Source organism: Microchirus variegatus (assembly GCF_963457635.1).
Source record: "Microchirus variegatus genome assembly, chromosome: 20".
NCBI lineage: Eukaryota > Metazoa > Chordata > Actinopteri > Pleuronectiformes > Soleidae > Microchirus > Microchirus variegatus.
In genome coordinates, this window is record NC_139821.1 from 18,729,317 (window position 1) to 18,747,532 (window position 18,216).

Below are 18,216 nucleotides of genomic sequence, written 5' to 3' on the forward strand. Positions count from 1 at the left end.
TGTTGAATTAAAATAGTTAATATTAATTTACAAATTAAATCATACATTAAAACATCATAAAATTATGATAGGCATACCCAATGGACATTAGAAAATGGTTTAATCCTCCATCTGTTATCAGTGTCCCCAGGTGACAGCCTGAATTTATCGCATAGGTTTATTTAAAATAACTTAAAAGTCACTTAAAGGACATTACAGTTCAAGGTTCGATTCCAACAATTCTAATTATGGATCTGCTCCATAGGTGTAGCACAGCACCATGAGCAAGGTGTCAGGATGCCAAGTCTGTTTGTGACACATCAACAAAGGTAACCACTGGAAAAAGAAAAAAGCTAACATTGAAATGAATGGGAGTTTAAGTGGTTGTGGGGATGCACTGAGAGTAGTACACACAAATATGTGTGCTTGTTGTTTAACTGCCTTACCAATCAGTCCAGTCATTGGGATGTTGTCCCAATAGGTGACTGCATACTGCTTTGTTGTCGTTCGGCCTCCTGCTGCATCCGTGTTTCTGAGAACAGCTCCGCCGTGTCAATCAGACCCTTGTTATAAAAACTCAGTTTGTTCTTCAGCCTGCACTTGGCTTCATTTTCCACCACACAGAAGTCAGCTGCAACACAGAAGAACATAATATTCCATGTGTAAATAAATGTAAATAGCTGAACTGGTTGATTTGAATACATTTAATTCATGATAATAGGTGACAATATAGGAATTATTATTAGGATTTTATCAATACTGATGCTACTTACTCACAATAATACTTTGATACTTTAATGTATTGCAGAGGATGCAAGGGCTGTAAGGAAGAGTGCATCTCTTTTCTCACCACCAGAGGGCAGGCTACTCTGTTTAAACCCAGCAAAAAAGGGCTGGGTTTGGGCTGTGGTGAGTGAGTGACATGGTAATTCTAAGTTCTTTTAGTGAAACACTGCTGTATGAACAGATGTACACTGAGTAAAAATAACCATAACCGGAGAGCAGTAAACTTGACTTGGAGACAGTGGCAGAGCTGAGGATGCTGAGCGTTTAGTTGGGAGTGACCAGGATGGACAGGATTAGAAACGAGAATATTCGAGGGACAGCTCAGGTCCCTCGAATATGGTTAGGAGATAAAGTAAGAGACTAAAGGTTTTGATGGTTTGGTCAAGTGCAGAGGACGGATAGTGATTATACTGGACAAAGGATGTTGAAGATGGAGGAAAAGAGGAAGACCACAGAGAAGGTTCATAGATGATTTCCTCAAAATATACCTGACAGACAAAAATTACATGTACAACAACTTTTTGGGGAAAAAAGTAAACGTACAGTGAGGACTCGTGGTGGGGTCAGAAAGGAGTCTGTTGGCCCTGCAGTCTTCACAGGGCAGTCCACCTTCCTCAGTTGAACAGCTGCACTGCACAGGAAAGCTGCAGTACAGGTCAGCTTCAGCCTCATCATGAGCAGCCATACTGTCACTCAGATACGTGACCTCCGACTGGCTGCATTCACAGGGCCCTTCCTGTGCTGGAGAAGCAGGGGTGACACTCTGCTCATCATGCTCCACTGGTATGGAGGATGAGGGGCTCTGCAGCACATCTATAGAGGCTCTGTCGTCCAGACTGTGCGGCCGGTCGGCGAGCGGGCATCTGGGTGGAGGAAGCAGCTCACTCAGTGCCAGAAGGACCTGAAGACAGTTGAGATATTAAATCCAGAGTGATCCAGAAGGAGAAGAGCATGTATAGCTGAATACATGTGTTATAAAATATTATTTTCTCAATCTTTTTTCCTTTGGCTTCTCCCTCTCGAGGGGTCGCCACAGCTGATGATCTGCATGTTTGATTTGGCATCTCATCATTTTGAGATACCTTCTCTAAAACTGGAGATACTTTATGGAAATGTACATGTATGTTAACACACTCAGTATGTATACGTACCTCTTCGAGCCTCTCTTAAAAAAATCCAGAAGTATAACTTTTTAAGGGAAGCAGTCTTGTATAAAGTACTTGAAAGCGATACTTGCAAAAGTACAAGTATCTTACCAGAAAATGACTCTGGTAGAATTCCCCTTTTAAAATATTACATGAGTAAAAGTCTTAAAGTACCTGACTGTACTTAAGTATCAAAAGTAAAAGTTTTGCTTGGCCGCTCAGCTGACATCTGAGAGCTGAGAACGGCGTCCGAAGTGTACAACAGAAACCTGGAGACCAGAGCCCCGGTGTTGGACCAAGGAGTAACGAACATGGTTAAGGGAAATGTATCGCAGTAAAAGTACATCTTTTATTTAGGAAATGTAGTGGAGTAAAAGTAAAAGTTGTTAGAAAAGTAAATAACAAAGTAAAGTACAGATAATTATGCTTAAGTACAGTAACGAAGTATTTGTACATTGTTACACAAGTGAAGAACTATCGTACATATTGCTTACATTCTCCATGCTTGGTCTTTGACGGGGGCGGCTGGCAGTGCAGTTCATGGCGAGGTCCAGAAGTCTGAGGGCCGTGGTCGTCGGCCACTGACCGGCCGTCCTGTCCAAAAACTGCAGACAGGAGTCTACGCCGCCACCACTGTCCTCCACCACTGTGACCAGTACGTCTCTCTGAAAGACAAAAAGCAGGGGACATGAGAGGGGATGATCATGACAGCCTCACAGATTGTGAGTCCAGGTGCGAATGGACACAGAAAAACATCTGTATCAACATGTGTGAGAGAGTGAACATGCACTTATAACTTTGTGAGGTCCAAAAAAACATTTTGACCTTGAGGGGACATTTTGGGCCTCACAACTTTAAAGGACTTCTTCAGGGTTAAGACCTCGTTTTAGGGTTAGGATTAGAATTGGGTTTAGGTTAGGGTTAGGCACTTGTGAATTGTCCTCACTAAGATACAAAAACAAGTTTGTGCGTATGATGACTCACCAGCAGTGTTGGTCTAGGTCCATCCTCGATGACCTTCCGTCCTGTTATTGCTTCCAATATAAGCTAAGGGCAAGGTAAACAGTGATTAATGACATTGAATGTCAAGACAGTCACTGAAACAGCACATACTTGGTCATTCTGCGTTAAAGGGGTAGTACTGGAATTTTTCAGTTGGGTTGAATGAGGTAAAGACACATAGTCAGGCCTGAGTACCAACATGACACAGAAATGTTTGTCCTCATTGAAAACAAAACCACTTAACACGGTTCACTCTCCTGTACCAAAAACCCTATAAAACATCTGTGTTTTTAGCTTGCATCGTTGGAAAGTCTGTGTCACTACAGTGATTTCAAACGCCAGAATTAATAATTAATATAGTAACATAAATACATATAATAAGTACTTTTGATATTGTTCATTCTTCAGATAACACCGATTCTGTGATTAGATGTAATATTGGATGCAGTGCTTGATGCCTTTTAGGGAGGAATGACCCAAGGTATCATTTATTTCTGGATACATATTCCAACTCATTGTTTTGGTTTTGCTGATCATATTTCACATTTCTTCTGATTCACACTCACTGCTCTGAGCAGCAGATGGGCTATATTTCCACTGTAGAGGTGGTGGAGACCAAAAACTGAGCCAAAAGACTTGAATAGTATTTAGCTGTTTTTGTTTTGGTCCTGTTCTTGACACACAGAAGGGAAAATAACTAACTATATGATTAGCTGTGGTTTTACATGTGGCTGCTGATAGCTTGGAAGTTTATAGAGTAGCCACATCTCCAGTACCAAATGGTCTGATGTAAGTTAACTATATAAAGCAAACAGACACATGGACGATTTGGTGGCTTCTTCACATTTAAGGCCACAAACAGAGCGTTTCTTTGTTTATTGGCCAAGGAAAAAGTTCTCCACATGTTTGTGACGATCAAAACACTCCCGTTCCATTAAAGCCTTTCACTTGCGCCAACTGTTATATCAACCCCTGACCCTACTTTTTAATTTAAAAATTAGGTTTATATAATTGTGTCGTAGTCACCATTCCAAAGCTGTAAACGTCCAGGCTGGAGGACAGCTTGTCATGTCGGATGTACTCCTCTGGGAGGTACCCCGGGTTACTGTGGGCACCTGTGCTGCGAGTGATGGTGCAGGACTGACTGGCTGACTTAGGACGTAGACGAGCCAAGCCAAAGTCAGACAGTTTGGGCTGCAGGGCATCGTCCAAGAAGATGTTAGCACTGACATAAGAAATAAAGACAAGTCTTAATTAGGGCAGTCAATGCAATTAAGTATTACAATTAATCATAATAATGAAGATAAATCACTCTCCATGATGCCCCTTGACCTGACACATATGGCATGTAAGTCCGAGTAAAATCAAGCTGGACTAACATACCTGGATAATGCGGTGCATAGTCTGATTACTTCTGCATGAATACGCTTAGTCAGACTGGAGTTGGACTTGGCTTGACAAGTTGTCCGATTGCCTGTCTTAGTCAGATTAAGGCCTGAGCTTGATTAAACAGTGCATGACTGCGTATTATCCAATCAGATTACTAGAAAAGCATGCTCCCGTATTATCGGAACTGTAAAAGATATTGACTAAATTATGTATCGTTGCCAGACTATCAAACTGGAAAGTATTTTGATGTTACATATGACCACCTATATAATATTGTGCATATTTTGTGTGGATGAAAAAATACCTGGATATGTTACCACAGATCACTGGACAGGACTGGGCCGTGTGCAGGTGATGTAAAGCCTTTGCGATTCCCTTGATGATGGCGAGTCTCTCTTCCCACGACAGAGTGCACTCTTGTTTCTGCAAGGTGACAACATGCCAGTTAATGTTAAACTCAAAAAACCTGCCGCTTTCAAATAACTGATACAACTAAAGTGAACTATAGTGGATTCTATCACATCAGCTCCTACTGTCATCTGGAGAACCATCATTGTATTGTTCTCAAAGAAGAAGATCGAAGCAGGCACACAAAGTATACAAGCTCCTTAAAGTTCCCATAGACCCGAAGTTCCAATTAACGCTGTTTTTTGGTGTGTATCTGTGCCATTACCTCGTTTATGAAGCCTTAAAGTTTCAAAACAAACATTTCAGCTACTGCTGAGAACACTGGGTTTTATTGTATTCTCAGGCTCTGCAAGTGCTCTGAAAAAGACTAGTATCGCTACGTGAGGATCCCGTCTCCTGAACAGCAGATCCTCCTGCTCTGGGCACTAGTCCGGGCACATCCGGTTGCGTAAGAAGAAGTCTGACTCTGTGTCTGACTCCTGGTCAAAGACGTAAAAGGGACTGTAGCGGGGAGTCGTGACAAAGCCATTTTTAAACATTGTTAAAACAATGTTTTTGATACTACTTCAGTGCTGATGTTCCCTTTGTCAGAGCCAGATTGTCAGTTCACCCAGAGCCCGTGTTTGTTTCGTCTTGCAGTAATTGTGATTCCTGTTTATCCTCTCGACTTTTTTGTGTTGCTACTTTGGGTTTAGTTTTATCAGGCAGGTGCCTCGCTTTTTGTTGTACTCTTTTTTGCCGGTGTCCAGACCCAGCCCATACTTTTTCCCTGGCGCCTTTTTGTAAACCTGGCTGTCAGAGTTCTGCTTTTTTGGGTCGGAGGATAATGGGAGAGCAAATTTTGCATTACTTTGAGCCCAATGTTATGTCAGGTGAAGTTGGTATAAAAAGTTTGAAAACCACTGCCCTAATCTGATTATGTATTAGTATCCCATACAACCCCACTTAAAAAAACACCGTACTATGCTTTTTACATGATATTAAGTGGTATTTCACCAAGACTATCATAAGAGAAGAGATATGAAAAGTAAGAGTATGAAAGTTTGGATCATACCATTCCTCTGAGCAAGCACAAACAGAACTCTCCATAGATGGCTGATCTCTGGCATAGGCTCAGTATCTGTTTACACATATGCCAGATGTATTCCAGGACACAGGTAGTGTTATTGATGGTGGATAGTTGTAATACATTTGTATTATTATTATTCAAGTCATGCAACACGAGGTGCAGTACTTCCTGTTTCACATCCTGTTTCCTGGGTACAATATTACCCAGCAACTATTGTGTTTTTGTTCGTTTCAGATCCTCTTCTCAAAGAACGTGTTAGAATTCACTACAAGTGTGTTCCGACAACTACACTTTATGGATCCTGTTTATATATATATATATTAGCACTGTGCATATGTCTGATTTGTTTCTTAATAATCTGTGCATTATTACCTGAAAAATTAACAAAATTCTTTGCATTGAGAGCAAAAATGTATTTAATTTGTGTGGTTTTTTTTGTCTGTTTATATGATTGATCTTACACGTCCCAACAATGCGTTTAATATGCATGCACGCACTGCCGCGACAATGCTTAAATTGCCAAGGCAAAAGTTAACAGGCTCTTCCTTGGACCATACACCAACTTTCATGATAATCAGTTCAGTAGATTTAATCAGTCACATAACCACCTAAGTAGAAACAGCTGTTTCCCTCATGGTGCAGTTGGGTTTGGTACAGTACAATATGGTCTGGAATGGTAAAGCCCTGGGTTAGGCTTTTATCTTCCAACAGTAACTTTGGTAACAGACGGGGTATGGGCAACGACAATGACAACGACAACTAATGAGACACAACAACACAACAATGAAGGACATCCAACAGTTCAGTTTGTGACTGCTTGTCTCAACAAGACATCAGGATTTGTATGAGAACAGACTGCGGGCATTGAAAAGAAAGAGCGCTGGAAACAAAATGTAAAGTCTGCCGTATGGTATGACCTTATCATACCATCAGGGTGCCAACAAATGCAACAGTATGGGGCTACCAAACTGATCCACTTTGCACTTTCCACACATGGAAAAGCAGCTAATGACATATGTACCTGTTGGTGTAGTCTGTGGTGCAGGGATCCATTGTGGAGGTATGGGTAAACCAGACAGTAGTGGCCCTCATCAGAAAAACAGCCCACCAGGTCTAAGATGTTTGGATGCTGACACCTGTAAACATATGAGCACACTTAATATCTATCACACGAAACAAAGACAAGAGATTTCTTTGACTGAGTGTTGGCACATACATGCGGTGAATTTCCATTTCCTTTTTGAAGATTTCCCACTGCTTCTTCCAGGACACACTGTTGATCTGGACAATGACGGATAAGAAATGTGTTTCTATAAGTGCACATCCTGAAACACACTTCAATTTATGGATAAAAATAAAATGGAACACAAGACCACAGAGGTTCACCACAGAGGTTGATACCAGAACATACCAAAGACGCACAGAGAGCAGATTGTGATCTGATCAGTCAATCCACTTCCAGAAGTGAAGATAACGACAATGTGTGATACTGATGATACTGTCATCAAACCACATGGGTGTTGAAATGGTAACTGCATGCAACAAGAGGGTCACGGCTTCAAATCTGAGGACAGGTCAAGGGCTGGGTTTAAGGCACCCAGTCCCCTATTGCTGTCCACTGCTCCTGCACCCGGCGTATGTATGTTTACTACTGGTGTGTAAGAAGGATGTGTTCAATGCTGAGATCAAATACACTATCGCTGATTGGTATGTGTGCAACGATAACGCATTCCAATTACCAAAGATGTTCCTCTTCAATGTCAATTAGGGCTAAAACGATTAATCGATTATTAATCGATTACTAAATTAATCGGCAACAACTTTGATAATCGATAATCGGTTTGAAGCTTTTTTCATTGTAAAAACAAGATTTCTGATTGTTTTAGATTCTTAAATGTGAATATTTTCTTGGTTTCTTTGCTCCACATAACAAAGAAATCATTAAAACTGAATCATTTTGGTTTGTGAACAAAACAAAGACATTCGAGAACATCATAATTTCCAGCTTTGACAAACACTGATCAACGTTTTTTAACATTTTATGACATTTTATGAACCAAATGATTCATCGGTTAATCGAGAAAATAAACGACAGATTAATTCTCAGACTGCGTTGTGTTTATCTGAAAGCAGCTTTCCAGTCACCTGTTTAAAAACCTTGACTGCGAATGTTTTATTTCTGACACACGCTCTGTAGATGCTGGCAAAGTGGCCCTCTGCGATTCTCATGTCATGATGAAAATGACAGGTTCCTTCTATGATGTCTTGAAAAGTGATGACAGGAGGCTGCGTTTCAGAGGGGGGCGCTGTAATACAGAGACACGTCAAAACACAACTCACGAGTTATAGCGGGACGGCAAGGGAAATTCCACTGAGAATAACACATTACCAGAGGAAGATATGAAATCGTCCTCAACACGTTGATGGCTCTGCGGCAAAGGTGACTCTGGAACAGAGAGTTAAGTCAAAGTTGTGTTCGCTGGCATCACACATGCACCGCAAAGAGGAACCAAAAAAAGGGGGCTTTACATTTCCTGTCATCTGTCATGCAGTAACAATATTTAATGCATATGGAACACAAAAACCCACATACATGAATGCTAGGTAGGTTGTACTTCCTCTGAAGAGTCATTAGAGCAGTTTCTATCATTAGGTGTTAAAGTTAAATAACAGAAAATGTGGGTCCTTAATATTGCTGGGCATGTTTATTTCTGATATGTTTCTAATATTTCCATCATATTTTATTTAAATTGTGGTGGTGCTTTACATACAATTTATTGACTGAAATACAATACACCCCACAGTACTGATATACAATATATATCCATATATATGTATGCAGCCCATATTACTTACAATGACTGATATGGAAGTTATTAACCAATATTAACTCAAATCTTGAGTGAAATAAAATATATAAACCACAATATGCAAATGTATACACAATATAAAATATGGTATATATGTGTCCATATAACAGTATATTTACCCATATAGGAGATGGGGGATATAGCAACTGATATCAGATATATTGATCGTTATGTAGAATCGAATATAGTCCAATACATATATTGACCAATAAACAATATACTGGCCTAGATTTGATATATAGACATTTAAGGGATATTACAACTATTATAGATTGACAGCTATAGAGTATATCTGTCATAGTGGTATTAATCCTGTCATCGTTGTTTAAAAAAAAACAACAAAAAAAAACACAGTAATGTAATGTTGTCATTTGCCTTCTCTTCAATCATATCAGACATGGAATTCAAGTATATAATCCAATGCGTTTGCTGTAACTGACCTTGAGCTGGACCCTGGAAGAGCTGCAGAGCCCTGTGGTGACCCATGTCCTGCAGCACCATGAGCAGGTCCTGTACCCTGGTGTTCTGCTGCGCCCAGGACCACAGCAGCTCTCTGGTGGGACTGCGACCCGCCGCCTCCAGACGATCCAACATGCGAACTTCTGAGTAGCTGGGGACAATGCGGACAGCTGGAGGCAAGGGACGACAACACATAATATACAGTTATATATAAGGCAAAGTGTAATGGTCGTTTTTGTAATTCTTAATATGTGTGTCTTTGCACTGTGGGAAGAAGCCCAAACATCCACACAGACACAGAGGGTGACACAGAAATCACCTACAATCTGGTTACAACAGAAGTCTGTCTGCCAGTCCTGAACAACGCTCATTGTCAATGAAGTACAGATGCTTCCTGTTTGGACCAAATAACACCAATGTCAAAACCTATATGTAAGTTTGTGAGAGGTTCGTTTGTAAGACGGTCGTGTATAGATTGGGCTGACACACCTTGTTTTACAGGAAAGCTACCCTCATAAAAGTAGGAGACAGGGGCGACCGTAGTTTAAGATAAGGAAGACAGAGAATCACTAAAAACTATGTTCATGCTCTTTGCAGGCGGAGTTGTTCACACTTTCTCGAGTATCTACAGTACTCCATCTGATGCTTGACTTGTGACAAATAAAATTCCCTTTATTGACCTCTGCCAGGGAGGTGTATGTTTTCGCTGGAGTTTGTTTGTTTGTCTGTTAGCAACATAACGAAAAGTCACAGACGGATTTGGATGAAATTTTCAGGAAATGTCCGCAATGGGACCAGGAACAAATGATTATTATAAAATTAAAAATTACATTTTGAGCGTGATCCGTAGACGCTATCATAGGTTACAACACTCGCTGTCTGACCCAGGCACAGGGTGTATTTTGAAGGCACCGAGCTGAAAATGTTCTGCGCTCTCCGAGTGCTTTTCTTGTTCATATGAGAGGAGTTTCTTTCTACATCATCATCTCATCAGCTGTTGTTCTTAAGAAGAGGGAAGTCTGACTAAAACGACAATATGTATATACAGTGTATATGTGAGAACAATATATCATCATATAAGTGACATTTAAGGCAATATCACTCATGGTATAGGGACATTTACTATTATTATTATTATTATATGTATGTATGTATACGTGTACAGCACCTTTAAAAAAGGGCTTTTAAATGAATTATTATTTTTTGTTTTCCTTTATTTAACATTTTTCAAGGGAGTCCTGGCCAAGATATACAGCAGCAAATACAATACAATACAATAGTGGAAGTAAATAACCAAAGGTTGTTTGCAAACTACATTACTAATTGGCGAAATGGTAGCATCTACATTATTTAACGTTTGTCTGTTGAAAACAATCAGACCTACTGACTCCAAAGTTTCCGTCAGTAATGTAGAGCCTCCCTCACTGTTGACCACCATGCACCCATTCACTCACTCACTCATTTACCGTCACATATCATGACAAACAACAGCGCTCAGTGTTCACCTAGAGCCCGCCAGCCGAGCGTGTCTCCCCCGCAGTCCATGACTCGACAGAACCGCTCCAGCACCAGAGGAGGAACATCGTAGAGGAAAGCGTCCATCCGGTTGTGATTCGGCCTTCGCCGGCTCTTACTACACTGACTGACTGTGAGTGTGAGTGTGGGTGATTCACATCACTTACTCCTGCTCTTACTCAAACGCGGAAATCCCGTTTTATCATTAATTCGCCGACGTCACGACTCTGAATCTGAGTCAGAGGTGCCAGACACAATAACACACATCTATCTATCTATCTATCTATCTATCTATCTATCTATCTATCTATCTATCTATCTATCTATCTATCTATCTATCTATCAAACACACATACATACATACAAAAACACACATACAGTACATACATGCTAACATAAATACAGTACATTCATGCTAACATACAGTACATTCATGCTAACATAAATACAGTACATTCATGCTAACATACAGTACATTCATGCTAACATAAATACAGTACATACATGCTAACATACTTATAGTACATATATTCTAACATAAATACAGTACATACATGCTAACATACTTACAGTACATACATACCTACATACACACACATGTACAAACATACTTACAGTGTATACATACTTACAATACATACACACATACAAAGACATACTGTACATACATAAAACCATTTTCAAATGTTTCACATATTAGCAGAGGGAAGTGTTGTACAGAAAAACAGGTTATCTCTGTAACGGTTTAACTGTACTGTAAACACAACAGCAAAACAGGAAACACAGAGTTTCACAAAAACAATGGCAAAAGCAGCTCACTTAACACAAAGCGGAAGTGAAGCCACTGGTCTGAAGCACAATGGGATGAGACATTTCATATGATTGTGGTAACTTATCCAGATATCTTCCAGGAATTAGTTTTTGATAGCAGGGTAGAGTAATGAAATGTTACCACAGAAATAAATCTCAGTAAAGCTACGTGGGAGGGGTAAATGGATTTACGCACCGTATCACTGCTTCCTGATATCACAAGTGCCGACATACATCAACATGGTGCAGACCAAAGCTAAACTCTGTTCTTACAACATACAGTTCTTACAATATGCCTTCATTGTTTCAACAACAAACGTGTTGTTCTTACAGCATACGTTCTTACAAAATGACGTTCTAATGCGAAACATATATCGTTTTAACAATACACTTATCACATTATATGCAACACTATTTTTATTTTGCTGATAATGCATCAATGTTTCCATAGTCTTTTTTCACATTGAGTTATTGTCCTATATCTATCTATATCTAAGTTAACCTGGTTTATTGTTATTATTATTATTATTATTATTATTAATAATAATAATAATACTGTCCAGGGTGTACCCCGCCTATCGCCCAATGTCTGCTGAGATATGCACAGCACCCCCCGCGACCCTCTGGTGGAGGATAAAGCGGTAGATAATGGATGGATGGATAATAATAATGCATTATATTTGGAGGCGCCTTTCATGACACTCAAGGTCGCCGTACAACAACAAAATAATACAAACAAAAAAAATAACCGCAACGAGCAGAGTTAGTGGGAGTAGGCCGGTTTAAAAATGTGGGGTTTTCAGATGGGATTTGAAGATGGGGAATGAGACAATATTCCTGATGCTGAGAGGCGGGGGGCCCCATGGTGGATAGAAGAGCCAAATCTGAGTGTCCGGGAAGGGGTGTTGATGTGAAGGAGGTCAGAGAGGTATGGGGGAGAGAGGTTATGGATGGCCTTGAAGGTGAGAAGCAGAATTTTAAAATTGATGCGGAATTTAAGCCAGTGAAGCTGTTGCAGAACAGGTGTGATGTGATTGATAGATGGGATCCTGGTGATGATGCGGACGGCAGAGTTCTGAACCAATTGGAGTTTATAGATGGACTTGTGGGGAAGACCAATAAGAAGGGAGTTACAATAGTCAAGGTGGGATGTGACCAGGGAGTGGACCAGGATAGCAGTGTAGTCGGGAGTAAGGGATGGGCAGAGACGGTTGATGTTGCGTAGATGGTAATAGACTGACCGAGTGGTGTTATTGATGTGGGTTTGGGATGAGAGAGTGCCGTCAAGGACAACACCCAGACTCTTAACCTGTAGGGAGGGACAATCAGAGGAGTCATCGATGGGGTTGGTGAAACTTGGAGTGTTGGAAAGAGCGGATTTGGAACCTATGAGGAGAACCTCGGTTTTGTTACTGTTGAGTTTCAGGGAATTGGAAGAGAACCAGGTTTTGATTCCAACAGAGGGAGAAGGGCGGGAAGGAAGGTGGAGGTGGGTTTGGAAGAAAGGTAGAGCTGGGTGTCGTCCGCATAACAGTGGAAGTGGATATTGAATTTGTGGAAGATCTGACCAAGGGGGAGGAGAGAGATGATGAACAGGATGGGGCCAAGTACAGAGCATTGCGGAACACCAGAGGAGAGGGGAGATGGTTGGGATGTGAAGCTTTTCAACTGGATAAACTGGGTGCGGCCCGAGAGATAAGATTTAAACCACTCAAGGGGTGTTTCAGAGAAGCCAATAGATGCTAGTCTGTCGAGGAGGGTGGTATGAGAGATTGTGTCGAAGGCTGCACTCAGATCGAGGAGGATGAGGATGGATAATAGTCCGGAGTCAGCTGCCAACAGTAGGGCATTAGTCATTTTAAGGAGGGCTTTTTCTGTGCTGTGACGTGGGTGGAATCTAGACTGGAACTGTTCGTAAAGTAACTTTAGCGAAAATAACATATACAGTATATCTCTCAGATCACAGAACCCTGGAAGGGACATGAAGGGAAAACAAAGCCTGAGAAAACACAACAGAAAAAAAAGCTAAATGACACAAATGAAAATCAGTAGTTATTTTTATTGTAATGAATAGCAATATCATACATTTATCAATGTTCACACTTTTCACACACCTTACATCTGCAGTAAATGCATTTACACACAAATATAGCCATGCATACTCAAACTCTTTAAGTAAGAGAGACGGTGTTATACTTCATGTGAACAAACAATGGTGTGTTTTGTAATAGCAGAATAATATATCAAATGAAAACATCCATGTACCCTCTCAAGGCACTTAATTAACCCTTAAAGCCCTGAGATCTGTTCACTTGCTTTTTACTTGCGGTTATGCATCTATCTCATCAGCCAATCACATGGCAGCAACTCTTTGCATTTTGGCATGTTGACAATCTGCTGATCACAAATATCCAGGGTTTCCACACTGAGGTTGACATCAAATTCAAGGACTTTTCAAGACCAAATTCAAGTGCTGTGACGACACATCATAAGATGGGAGCGCTCCTTTTTTGATTTGCAGCATGTTCTGCATCTGGCCATGTGACTGTCATTGGGATGTTGGGCAGGCCAGTCTTTGTCATTTTCTTTTGTGAGCCAGAGATCTTGGAATTTGCATCACATAATTTGCTCTCTCTTGCTTAAAGTTACTCGCACAAAATTCAAGCTCTGTCTGTTTAGGGCGATTTTCAAAAACTTTCATAGTTTTTTTTTATATATTCACAAACTTTCAAGGATTTCAAGGACCTGTGGGAACCCTGATCACTGAAGATGAGATCGATGATGCAAAGAGGGAGGGACAGACTGGGACATTCACTTTTAATTAAAAAAATTTTTTAAATCTCTTAATAATCACACATATATTTGGAATGAAAGGCACTTGCAGTGAATGTTTACATGTCGTACATGTACATATATGACATATGACTTAATAACATCAGCAAGTGCTTCATAATAAATCATATTGCCCTGGAAGAGTGCAAAGTTAAAGATAGAATAAAAAATACTTAAATTCTTCATGTTTATATATGCAATTTTTTTGTTCAAAATGAAAGTTTTCCTGTCTGTGTGAAACAGCAGATATTTATATAAAGCAACAGTTAAAGTGATAGTTCTGGGTTTTCTTTTGAAGCGCAGTTGTATGAGGTTAGCACAGACATGAAGAAGAAGAACATGGCTGTCAGAGCAGGGTCTCAGCAAAGGAAATGGACACATCAACTACATTAGAGTAGTTGGATTACTTTTTCGATGTAGCGGTTGACTTTATTATGCTAAGACAAATTGCAAATTCATTTCTGAGTTGGTCTACTTTTGACATTATGTCAGAATAAGTTATTTTCTCTTACTTTTCCCATGTGTGCACCTCATTTTCTGGTCCGAATGATCATCAGAAATTCAATGATGTGATTGAAGGAGTGTTGTCATGTGGTGATTTACAGGCCATTGCCTGGTGGGCCAACGCACATTTTGATGTCATAATTCAATTTTTAAAATGTGCATTATAAATCATTTTTATCGACCGACAGTATTCGAGACAAGAAAGCGGCCCATTGGTTGAATTTCTTGAAGGACATTGGGCTAGTCCAATGAAAGCTCTGAAAGCTCTCACACCTTAATCTGTGTGATGATTGTTAATCGATGACTAAATTAATTATTTGATAATCGATTAATTGGTTTTAGAGTTTTTAGTTTTTTGTCACAATTAATTCCAGCTTTCTGATTTATTCAGCTTCTTAAATGTGAATATTTCCTGGTTTCTTTGCTATATTTGACAAAGAAAAATCATTAAAACTGAAAAGACATTTGAGAATATCATAATTTCCAAGTGTTTGATCGACATTTTTCAACATTTTAACTACATTTTATGGACAAAAGAATACTCAATTAATCGAGAAAATAATCAACAGATTAATCAATTCTAATGGAGAGACTTCTCGAGCAGTGTTTGACAACCACTTTTACTTCAAGATGGGAATTGTGGCACCGTGGCAATCTCTCCCAAGATTTAAGTCATTGTGAGTAATGAAAGAGCGTATAATTTTTTTTTGTTGCATATCATATAAATAATCGTGGTGGGCCAACATGGCCATTTTTTGGTCCCAGTCCAGCTGTGTTGTGAATTACCTGGACATCTAGCACTGTAGACAGTAGAAAGATTCATAAATGATGGCAGACCATGGTGTCCATACCTCATACAACAACGCTTCAAAAAACATGAACTATCCCTTTAAAAACAGAGGAAAAACACAGAGACACCTGTTGCTGGGAGCTAGGACTGCAACTAACATTCATTGTAATAATGCATTCATCTGCATATTGTTTTCTTGATTACCCAGTTGCTGAATCCACAAAATATTAGAATATATACATTGATGCCTCCAAAACCTGATGATGTTCTGCCATGTCTTATTTTGTCCACAAAACAAATAGTTGGCTTCTCATCAAAGCCAAAATGGGTCTTCTCCAGACTGAGCACAACTGTGATTATCAAGCATAGGGAGGAAAAGTGTTGTCATTCACATTGTTACTGAGCAGATTACAAACAATAAGCTGACAATGAATTTGGAACATACCTGGAACTAGGCAGAGATGATCAATTTAAACATCCGCTTCTGTGGAGAGAGAAAATATAAAGTGTTGAGAAAGTGGTGAGACACGTGTTCCAGTGATACTGATACAGTTGATTATTTATCCCTATCGTTGCAAACTATTTTGATTGAAAAACAAAACTGATAATTTGCCTACAGACCGCTTAAATTCATGTGCATTAATGTGTGATAGATTGTAATTGATCATATCATTTGAAAACCTCATACATATCTGCTTTACCAATTGACTATTATCATGGCAATGCCAACAGTAAATTCAGAGCAGACTAAGACGTACCCCAAATGTGCTTTTTCATGGTTCCCATGTGTGTCACATCGCAAGAGTATTGTGCTCCTTTTTCCGGCGTGAAGGTCGCATATTTGGTCAGGTGGTAATTCCAGGTCTCCTCAAATGCCAGGTCTGTCTCTTTACCTCCACCCATTGGCTTGCCATCCTTTAACAGCTTGACGGTGATCAGCGGTGGGAAGAAATCGCTCACATGACAGATCAAGGTGTTGGGCTTGCCAAACTCTTCTCTCTTATGGCTATACACCTGAACCTTGGGATGAGCTAGGAAAAAAACAAAAACAAAAACAATAACTGATGAAAATTAAAGACCAAGTCTTAACAAAGATATAGTGTACATATATACAGTACATATATATATACATCTACTGTATATGTATATTAGGGATGTGAATCTTTGGGTGGCTCATGATTTGATTCGGATTTCTTAAGGTCACGATTCGATTCAAAATAGATTTTCGATTCATACAGTTTTCGATTCAAAAATTGATACGATGCATAGTGTGTTAAGGCAAATTATGGCATCAAAACAATACCGTTTGTATAAGATAATGTGATAATGTGATCACACAAAGGCAAAATTAAGACAAAAGTTAACATGTATTTATTCAAAACAAAATAGAAACTTACTTACTGTACAAAAAATAGCTTAGGCTAGCTGCCTTTTTCTCCCAGGAGTTACAAAATAAACTGTACACAAATAACACAAACTGGTGTTTTGTGTGGTTTTTCAAAATAGAAACTTAATTTTTTTTTTTTATAGATTTTTGAAGTTTATGAATCGATTAACAATCATGGATGATTAGAATCGCGATTCCTATGTGAATCGATTTTTTCCCCCGCCCCTAATATATAAGTGTACTGTATATACTGTACATACTGATACACACATACACAGTACAGTATACAGCAGATATTTCTTTAAATTAAATAGTCGGACAAACACAGGATTTATCAGTAACTCCAGTATTAACAGCTCTGTGTTATTGTTCAAGTGTAAGGATAGATCGCGCTAAATAATCTGTAGAGGATGTTTTTTTTTTCTGAAAAATATTTTCAGACACGAAAACAATTTTTTTGTTCATGTCGGACATCTTGCTCATACCTCTTCCAGTGACAACACTGACAATCAGTGAACGGCAGTTTGACTTCGCATAATATGGTCTAACCTTTCACGTAAATGAGTTTACTATAGTTAGACACTAGTTTTCTCAAGGTTTTTACGTAAATTAATAGGAATGGTTCATTGAGGTAATACACTACAGCAGTACATTTTCTGTAAGTTTTGAAACCTAACACACAAGTTCCCCGTACATGTAGAGTACAGTCGGCCTACAGTCACGTATACTTACAGGTTTTCTCCTGTGAAGCGCAGGTCAGACCCAGAAGAATAACGCAGATAAATCCCCTCATGACTTCACTTTTTGTCGGACCGTACAGAAAAACGTACAGTATATTTTTATGTCAGGTATTATACACGATGTAAGTGGTCAAAATGTCCAATCTCAAATCGAAAGTAAACCTGGCGCTGGGTGATCGTCTCGAATAACAAAAGGCGGAGCTACAGCCCACAAATCGGATAGGCAGCTGTCTTAGATTAGCCAATCAACAATCAGGAACAAAAATCACGTCATCAGTTACTAGGCAGAATACTTTCCGACATGTTGTGGCGCAGTAAGTTAGTCATTGGACTCACATTGGACTGTCAGAGCTTTTATTAAACATTAGATACACGCAATCATCGTTTTATCATCATTTTATTACGAAAACGGAAAATGTTGCCGTTCTTCCCTTTTAAAACACTTGTCATTCGCTCCACCATTATTTACGTATATTTACGTATTTACGTATATTACGAGTATTAGAGTCACACAAGGAGAAAAAAAACACG

The 18,216-nt window shown here is 39.5% G+C and overlaps 2 protein-coding genes across 2 annotated transcripts; both read right to left on the bottom strand.

Moving 5' to 3' along the window:
- Nucleotides 1-437: 437 nt before the first annotated feature.
- Nucleotides 438-10,709, bottom strand: irak3 (interleukin-1 receptor-associated kinase 3; the record flags this gene model as incomplete). Its single annotated transcript, XM_083907056.1, has 12 exons — nucleotides 438-610; nucleotides 1,309-1,666; nucleotides 2,405-2,575; nucleotides 2,895-2,957; nucleotides 3,939-4,137; nucleotides 4,606-4,724; nucleotides 6,800-6,914; nucleotides 6,995-7,059; nucleotides 7,924-8,084; nucleotides 8,168-8,224; nucleotides 9,089-9,277; nucleotides 10,613-10,709. The coding sequence occupies 12 exons, from the start codon at nucleotides 10,707-10,709 to the stop codon at nucleotides 438-440; spliced, it is 1,767 nt and encodes a 588-aa protein (XP_083763182.1).
- A 2,768-nt stretch (nucleotides 10,710-13,477) lies between these two features.
- LOC310941782 (beta-2-microglobulin-like) lies at nucleotides 13,478-17,854 on the bottom strand. Its single transcript, XM_083907024.1, has 4 exons — nucleotides 17,678-17,854; nucleotides 16,317-16,589; nucleotides 16,004-16,042; nucleotides 13,478-15,908 (listed from the first exon to the last, which is right to left on the bottom strand). The coding sequence occupies exons 1-3, from the start codon at nucleotides 17,736-17,738 to the stop codon at nucleotides 16,029-16,031; spliced, it is 348 nt and encodes a 115-aa protein (XP_083763150.1). The 5' UTR covers nucleotides 17,739-17,854; the 3' UTR covers nucleotides 13,478-15,908; nucleotides 16,004-16,028.
- Between the last annotated feature and the right edge of the window lie 362 nt (nucleotides 17,855-18,216).